Source organism: Pteropus alecto, unplaced genomic scaffold, assembly GCF_000325575.1.
Source record: "Pteropus alecto unplaced genomic scaffold, ASM32557v1 scaffold68, whole genome shotgun sequence".
NCBI classification, from domain to species: domain Eukaryota; kingdom Metazoa; phylum Chordata; class Mammalia; order Chiroptera; family Pteropodidae; genus Pteropus; species Pteropus alecto.
Genome location: NW_006441386.1, coordinates 7,312,869 through 7,321,972, shown reverse-complemented (window position 1 = coordinate 7,321,972; position 9,104 = coordinate 7,312,869). Strand labels below are relative to the sequence as shown.

At 44.7% G+C, this 9,104-nt stretch overlaps 1 protein-coding gene across 1 annotated transcript in view; it reads right to left on the bottom strand.

The window, feature by feature from the left end:
• Positions 1-9,104, bottom strand: part of MDH2 (malate dehydrogenase 2) — a 16,369-nt gene that overhangs the window by 1,414 nt on the left and 5,851 nt on the right. The window contains exons 2-8 of the mRNA XM_006918566.3: positions 8,424-8,592; positions 6,892-6,975; positions 6,321-6,430; positions 4,798-4,923; positions 2,044-2,121; positions 932-1,031; positions 451-602 (exon numbers count right to left, since the gene is read on the bottom strand). Of these exons, the coding sequence (XP_006918628.1) occupies positions 451-602; positions 932-1,031; positions 2,044-2,121; positions 4,798-4,923; positions 6,321-6,430; positions 6,892-6,975; positions 8,424-8,592 (819 nt within the window). The remainder of the gene's footprint in view (positions 1-450; positions 603-931; positions 1,032-2,043; positions 2,122-4,797; positions 4,924-6,320; positions 6,431-6,891; positions 6,976-8,423; positions 8,593-9,104) is intronic.

Below are 9,104 nucleotides of genomic sequence, written 5' to 3'. Positions count from 1 at the left end.
GAATGCCCAAACTGGAAAGTATGTAGCTGTGCACCATCTCTAGACCTCTTTGGAGAAGGAATTAGGCTTGGCAGGCCCTGAGGTCAGAAGAGGAATTAACAAGCATAAGCTATAGGGGGACAGCCTGCAGGCTGATGAGGGGAAGCCTCTATTTTCAGAGCTGCCCATGTACTACCTTGAGATAGAACAAGGGTCTCAGGAAACACACCCACGCAGCCAATGATGACTAACTGTCAGACCCATGGGGAATGAAATTCCTGTGCCAGGAGGTTCCAACCCCAGTTTGAGATTCCACCCTTAAAAACCCAAGCACATGCCAGGCAGTGAGATGTAGTTATTGCACAATGGAACTCTGAATTATGGAGCAAATGGACAGGACAGAGCTCCTGAGTCTTAACTAGAGAAAACTTTCCTTCTACAGTCAAGAGACCCAACCTCCAGGATACATACTCCAAGCAGCAATGGTGTGGAGAAATAGGGACAGTCCGTTTCTTGGGATTTAACAAAAGAACATTCAACCACTCCTTCCTTTCCGTTGATTGCATCCACAAGGGAAAAGACAAACCGGGCTCCGGCATATGCCATGGACAGGGTGGCAGAGCCTAGGAGGACACAGGAAGGTTAGCCAAGCTAGAACTATAAAATCCAGGTGAGCCTGTCCCGCCAGCTAAATAAAGCATCTGTAAAATCTCTAGCTCTAGTCATGAAAATTTAGGTCAGCATCCCTCAATTCAAAAACTAATGAATGGCATGAATTAGCTCTGCCAACCTCAAACACTGCTCCACCCCACAGAGCAAGCTGAGCTGCCCTGATACAGGGCTATCAAGCGAACATACAGGAAACTTAAAAAAGGTTTGCTCTTTGCCCAGGCCCTTGCAGTCTTCAACTCTGGCATCAGCACCTGACCTGGGGCTGCCTCTGAGAACCTACCTGCTCCAGCTTTAGCCTTGACCACCTCCGTGCCAGCCTCCTGGATCCGCCCAGTAAGCGCTGTCAGCTGGTCCTGGGGAAAGTCCACCTTGGGAGTGCACTGCAAGCCAAGGCCACAGGGATCGTATAAGCAGGTTCTGCCTCCAGTCACCACTCCCAGATCCCGCACTCTCCTCACGCTCCTCACGGCAGGTCCCCCCGCATCACCACATGGGAAACCAAGAGTCTTTCTTTAAAGTCAACTTTGTTGGGAACTGGAATGAGTTTCCCACTCATTTTTAAAAAAAGTTTTAATATTTTGGCTAATTTTAGACTTAGAGAAAAGTTATAAAAACAGTACAAAGATTTCCCTCACCTGGGTTACCTTCATGTTAACATCTTACATAACCACAGGGCAATTATGAAGAGTAGGACATACATATTAATTTATTATTAACTAAACTACAGGCCTTATTCAAATTTCGCCAATTTTCCCACTACTGTTCCTTTTTCATTCCTGGTTCCTATTCCTGACCCCACTGGTACAGTTATCTTGCTTTAGTCTATTCTCTAATAGTTCCAGTCTTCTTTTGTCTTTTGTGACACTTGTTAAAAGTACTGTCACTCATTTTGTAGAATGCTCATCAATTTGGATTGGTAAAGTGATTTCTTGTAGTTTATACTTTTTTGGTAAGAAGACCATGAATATTTTGTGTCCTCATTATACTCAGAGGTTATGAGGTTGATTTGATATCTCATTCTTAGTGTTTATTTTGTTGCTCTTTCTTATTTTCAAACAAAGCAGCTTTGCCTGCTCTGACCAATTCAGGAAGTCATTAATATTTCTACCAGCAGTTTTCACTGTGTGTTGAAGCTGGCTGCGTTGAGCACCTTCTGAACATACTCACTCCACACAGCTGTGAACCCCTCAGACGCGGAAGCCTGACCACAGCTTTCTACAGCACCAGTCAAGAAATCCCCAGACAACTGGGGTGGGGCTGCACCTATAGCAGGAATCCTTTCAAAATGCAACAGATGGGTAGACCGAGGACAGTCTGCTGTGAGTGCCTCAAAGCAGAGCCTCTTTAAGGTGCTCATGAGCTTAAGGCTTCCTGGCAAGGTCACGTACATACCTGAGAGATCAGGGGGATGATGGTCTTCCCAGCATGGCCGCCAATGACAGGGACATTGACTCGAGCTGGATCCAAACCCTAGTCACCAAAGTGTGAAGCCTGATTAATTTTTAACAAGCTCTCTGAGTATAAAACAGGTCATATCCACCCAAAGCACTAATACCAGAAAAATCCACAGAACTCAGAACAAAATAAATCTGAAGAGAGACTGACTCTAGCCGTGCTTAGATCTACCATGGCCCCACCCACGGTCTAATATCTGTTTGAACATGTATAGTGAAGAGTAACTTGTCATTTTATGCGATCGCTATGAAGTTTTTCGTGTACGATGAGTTGATGAAAACTGCCTCCTTGTAGCACCCCCCCACCAAACTGGTCCCCATCAGTCTGATATCTTAGAATCAAAGAATGACAGTCTTCTTTCCCACAGCTAATGTTATTCCCAGGCACAAGCCCAGACTCAGGTGCCCACGCTGTGTTACAGAGAACAAGTCAAATACCCTTTCCCTCATTTCAGAGTAAAATTCAAAACAATTCCAGGACACCCAGGGGTGAAAAGTCTGTCAACTCAGACAGTGATTGGGACAGAAAGAACAAAACTGGGAAGTCTCAGAACACCCTGGCTCCTTAGCAGGCTTGCTGAGAGAGGCTGGTTCATTCGTTAAACCAAGGTACAATGCCCTCAAGGATCTGTGAACCAGGTATTTCTTATAACGGTCAAAAGAAGAATCTGGTGGGAGTTATGGGACAGAGGTGAACATCCCCCAATGATGCTGCCTTTCCCAAATGCCACAGCCACTGAAGAGAGCAGCCCTAAGTTAGGAAATCAACCCTGCCCAGGAAGGGAGGCCCAGCTTCAAGGCGGGCAGACACAGCAGGACCAACTGAATGGAGCAGAAGCTCACAAGCTGAAGCACTGTGCTAGTCACCAGGGACACAGGAATAAAGAGAACTCCTGCTTTTGAGGACCTTATTGTCCAACATGAGACAGACACAAAGGGACATTCCAATGCAAAGTGCTAAGATGGCCGCAAAGGATGGCTACTGAAACCAGGGGAGCATTGCAGCCTGGGGAAGGCCTAACTTCATCTGAGAAGGAACAGGAGGACCTCACCAAGGGAAGCATATTCTAGGCAAAAAGAGGAGAAAGAGCAATGGCCTGAGTATAAGGAATGCATATAACAGCAGAGTATGAAATGTAAATGGAGAAAATTTCTCCGAGCCAAGTAGAAACAAAAGGTGGCATAAAAGCGGGTCCAGACAGCCAAGAGGGAGGAACCAGACACTGGGAGCTTAAGGGTCAATTCTGATTTTTCAGGAATTTTTCAGAATATCAGACAGCCTGAGGTAAAGGGCTGAAGCTTGACAAGCACTAGCTTCCTGGAAGGGTCAAGAGATTCCCCTTCCTCCACCTCACACAATAAAGCTTCTAGGCTAAGACAGCACTATCTAATAGCACTTTATGCAAGAACACAGCAGCCGTTATGTGGCTATCGAGCATCTGAAATTTGGCTAGAGCAATGGAGGACATGAATTTCTAATTTTATTTAATTTTATCTAATTCAATAGCCAGTGTAGTTTCTGTACTGCATACAATTAGGGGCCAAGGGGAAATGGAGTGCTTTGAGAGTTGGTAGAACCAAGGGAGCCCTAAGAGAATGAGCACTACCGGTCCCAGGAAACTGGGGTATGAGACTCAGGAAGCTGGAACCACCCCCTGCCCCTCAGTTTCAATGTGATCTCCATAAAGCCTTTCCTGACTCAAAGACAATCACACGCTATACACATTGAATTGGTTAGTCAATTAAATTGTCTCTTGAATTAAAGTCTCTCTTCACTCCACTCCGCAGAGCTCTCAAGGCCTGGGGCCATGTCTTAGGAATCTCGGTGACCTCCACACTTAGAACTGAGACTGAAGAACATGTTTCAGTATGGATTAAAGTGGGGCATCATCAACACTTCAGAAGAAGACCTGTCTGGTGCATAGGGGAGTAAAATAAAGGTCAATGATCCTGTGTGTGCACTTCTCATTAAGCTGTGTGCACGACAATATTTCTACTTTACAGGCACTCCTCATCTGAAAAGTCAGAAGAAAGATGGTCTAAAGTTCAAGAAGGATACCAAAGTAAGTGGTTCTGTTGGACCCACAACCAAAAAGATTAGACAGCGAGTTGTGAAAGGGACTCCAGACCTGGGGCTGCTGCCGAACCCACCTCAGGACGAGCCTGGCGGCTCAGTCAAGCAGCCCAAGAAGTAGGCAACTGGCAAGATCAGAACAATTCCGGGTAAGCTACCACAGATAACTCAAGAAGGGAAGTCAGAACTACGGGCCAGGGACAATTTTGGTATCTTAGGATTTCGGGAATTTCCCCAAATTCGTGTTTGCTGTTTTAACATCCTCTGTCCAATGATTAGCAGACAAATCCTGTCAGTACTAGTTTTTAGAGGCAATGAACTTGCAGAGCATAACTCAGTCCAGCCAGTGAGAAAACCTAGGGAAAGCCTGAACCCTTGATGCACCAGAGAGAAGAGTGAGTGAGCTGAGCCAAGACTGAAGCTGGATGGTTTAAATCTGCAGGGGCCTGCTGGATTCCTCAAGAAAACTGGGAGCTACTTCACACCAAGAGGGCAAGCTACTCGAAATACTTAAAACCCCCAAGTTACAAGTGACCTGTAAATGCCCTCGTGTCTTCTATGCCCATACATGAGCCAAGGTTGGCCAAAAGACCGAAAGACACGTGATGCAGCTCTTACCTTCAGTTCTGCAACAAAAGTGTTGGCTCTGACAATATCCAGGGTCGTCACCCCAAAGATTTTACTGGGGTTGTATACTCCATGTTTCTTGAAAACTTCTGACGTGATTGGGATGGTGGAGTTGACCTAGTAAATCCAAGAGACAGGTATAACTTACCCTGCATTCTGAGAGTACAGCCATGCATCAAAAGGAAAATCTTCTTGCCAGACTGCTGACAAGTCCTAAGGTGCCAAATTAAAATGCCCTGACAACTCTGTTGATAGGCAAGTGACCCTTCATGATGGAACAGGTCATAGTGGGTGGACTTCCTACTCCACAGGAGTGCTTCTTTCTCCCTCCATACAAAGAAACTCCGCACTGCAGCAGACACTCTTCCCTTTGGTGGCCATAGTTCAAATATGCACATGACCCTTCAACTATCATTTTAAAAACGTGATGATGGCTCCACAGGGCACCTTTAGCTCCAGCTGGGACTTACACCTAAATAGCCAGTCCTAAAGACAACACAGCACAGGGCTAAAAGCTCAGATGACATCAGGTCAAGTCCCAGCTCTGTCACTCCACATGGTAACTCCAGGTGAGCTACTCAAACTCCCTAGGACTTGGTTTCTTTGTCTGTAAATGGGGGAGACAACGACCTCATGAGGTTGTGAAGATTAAATAACTTAATATATGGCAAGTGCTTAACACTTTACCTGGTTCAGAGAAACAACATAACAGATACATATTAGGCACTAGTTAGTCACCTCCCTGACAAAAGCAGCAACTGCTTTCTACTTGTGACCAACTAGCCCTGAGGAAGGATGAACAGGCTGCAAAGGCAGGATCCTCTTCTCAGAGGCCACCAGCACAATCTCGGCATTTATCAACAGTCGTTTTCCTCAGTCAACATCACTGTCATTGTGCTATCACTCAGATCCTTTTCATACTCAGTGACCAGAATCCAGAATCAACCAGGAGGGAGGAATGAAGAAAGCTGTTAGTAAATGCAACCCAAAAGCCTGCTAGGGCAGGCGTGGGAACCATCACTGTCTTCTCAGAGAGGACACAGCACTCAAGAGTTTCTGAACTGAAGAATAAGCTCCCTGCAAACACCAGCGAGCAGGGCCTGGGGTGGCTGTGTATGAGATATGTGTATAAGTTTGAGGAGAAAGGGAATGATGAGGAATTAGGAATTGCAAACTCTGCGTAAAATATAGCAAAAAGAGTTCACAGGCTACCACAATCATGGCTGAAATGAGCATCAAGAATGGACTTATTTTCCAGGTAGAGAAACTAAGATTCAGAGAGGGGAAGTGACTTGCCCAAAGGAGCAAAGTTAGCTGATGGGTAAACCAGGTTAAAACTCACTTAGTCCATACCGGAAAGAATCCTTAGGAAATAAATTTAAGGACCTCTTATGAGTTCAGCCAACTATTTCAGTATGTTAGTCTGAACATTCTTCCTATAAGCACATTAGCACCCTTCTGCTAATGTGAGCTTTATCACAGTACCAGCAGCTTTACCTGCCAGCAGCACTCACCGGATTTGCAATGACACAGATCATGGCGTCAGGGCAATGTTGAGCACACGCAGCAGTCAAGGTGGCCACAATTGTGGCATTGGTGTTGAACAGGTCATCCCGTGTCATGCCTGAGAATGATCCAATTAGAGATGTTCACAAAGCACAGGATAAATTTCCAAATACGTGCCAAATATCATGTGTTAGTGGTCACAGAAAGTCAAACATGAGATAGGGTCCCTGTTTCAAGTTAATCTATCTCGTAGAGAAAACAGTCCAGTGTGATAAGTGCCAAAATAGAGGTCTGTGGGGGTGGAACACGGGGAGGGGAATCGGGGAGGGTGATATCTGAGGAGGATCATCAAGGATCAGGAAGAATTTCCAAGGCGAAGACAGGTGGAAGAAAAGACATGGGGTGGGGGTGGAGTGCACAGCAGACATATAGAGGCCCTGATCTTTATCCCACACACAATGAGGAACTTTTGGAATTTTTTTCTGCAGCAGAAAGATCTGACTAGATCCGTTTTTCATGGAAAATCACTTCTTCATCTAACTTGCAGGGAGATGCTAAGCGAGGCTTTCAAACACACACCTGGTTTTCTTGGGACTCCGGCTGGAATAACCACCAAATCACAACCTTTCAGGCATTCGGGCAGCTGCTCAGGTCCGAGGTAGCCTAGGAAAAACACGCATGTGTTTTCTTGCTGCTTCCAATCAGGTGGGGCTAGCACATCTGTGGGGACAGGGGCTAGGCAGGACAGCCTCCACCTGCATCCAATGCCAACCAGAGGCCTCAAGAAAGGCTGAAAAGGCCCACCTGTGACGTGATTCATTTCCTTGAAGACAACCACCCTAACAGTTCTGACTGGTAGGAAGGCTCCCTTTTTACTGTTTTTCTCCAGCCTCCATTTGCCCAGGCCCTGGATTCAGAATGGATTACCCTCCAGGTTTCCACAAAGCCAAACCAAGTAGGCTGCTTGTCTTTATCCCACTGGACTTGTTAGCACCTTTAAGTCCTTCTCAGCTCCCAGTTAGAAGAGCTGTTTATTCCACATCACAATCATCTTAACAAAAGCTCCATCTCAGAGTCAGATCAGAAGGCATAGTGAAGGCCTCAAAAGAAAAGCCCTGTGCCGATAAACAAGGACTCTAAGTATTAGTACCTATTTTGTTAGCTCCTATCATCCTAAGGGAAAAAGGTCTATTTTTAAAGATTTCAGGGAAATTTGCTCTAATGACCAAAATCTGCTTTGATTTTGACTTTTCCCCTATTTGCAGGAGCTTTCAGAAACTTAAATATACAACCAAAAAGAAAATGAGCAAATTCGGAGGGACTATGGAAGGCACATAGCAACATATGACTTGAAAGTCAGCCTCCTGAGTTGTTTACATCTTTCTGGACAGCATTTTGGTACTTTAGAGTAAAAGCTTCAAAATATTCATACTCACTAATTTTACTTTTAGGACTCTAAGAAATAAGATATAAAGATGAGGATATTTATCACAGTTTATATATCCACATTTATAGGAAAGGGCCCAATGATCAACAGTATGGGAATAATAAGTGATAAATTATAGTATAACTTAAAAAATAATTTCACCAAGAACTTGGTGACATAGAGAGAGATTGCTAAGACGTGAAGGTAAAATAAGCAGGATGTATAATTATATGTTATTTTAAATTATTTCTTGGATTACACACCTACATCTCCCTAATAGGAAGGCAGATTTCCTAAGGTGGCCATACTTTGGAGAAGCTAGCAAAGATAACCTTGAGTAGGCTAGTCTATAGCAAAGGAAGGTGACCCGTAGTGACTGGGAACAGCGTTTCTTACTGTCCTACATCCCCCAGGAGTTTCCTTCTTCCCCATCCTCAATTACTTTACAAAAAAGATAGAATAGGAAGATTAAATTACCTTTGTTTTCCTCAAAGACACTACCATTTAAACTTTTATAGACTCAAGTCCACAAAGGTAATCATTTGTAAAATTTAATTCTAAACTGAACATGGAAACCCCAAGTCTCTGAACATCTAGTTTCATCTAAGAATCTTACTCTAAACTTGGGTCCTGGTCTACTGAGAAAAAGAGATGTAAAGGTCTCCGGGGCCAGCATGTGCAGTACCTTTCACATTTGCTCTGGTCTCGATGTGGCTCAGATCCGCCGCCACTCCAGGCGTATGAGCAATATCGTAGAGGGTCAGGCGGCTCACCAAAGGACTGTTCTTCAGGAGAAGTGAAAGGGGCTGCCCAATTCCTCCAGAAGCCCCGAGCACGGCTACCTTAGCATTGTTCTAAAAAGAGGCACAGGAAAACAAAAAATAAAAAAGAGGCACAGAGAAAGGACTCATAAGGATTCAAATTAAAAGAATACCTCCTGCAAAGTACTGTACTGGCCTCATTTACTGCACAGATGCCAAAGGAAGATACTATTGTATTTCTACCAGTGCAAAGGTCCAGTTTCCTTCTGAAGTTTAGAGGTATGCCTCAGGAAAATGGGGGAGAATTCATGTCTATAGAGGTTCTGATAGGGTCAAACGTCAAACATCCTCTGAAAAATGAATAAGCTTTATTTATCAGGCAGCTGGGTTTGCAACACCAGCTTTACCTTCAATTTGAAGTTTTAAAAACTATAAACATTTACTGAGCACCTACCAATGAGCTAGTCATCACACTTGGGACTGCAGGACTAAAGACTCCTGCCAGCTCTGGAGGGGACAAGTAATGAGATGTACAAGGAGCTGAGAGAAAAGAGCTAAGCACTGTGTGTAGAGGGTGGTGGTGTGTGACGCGGCGGGGGGGCGGG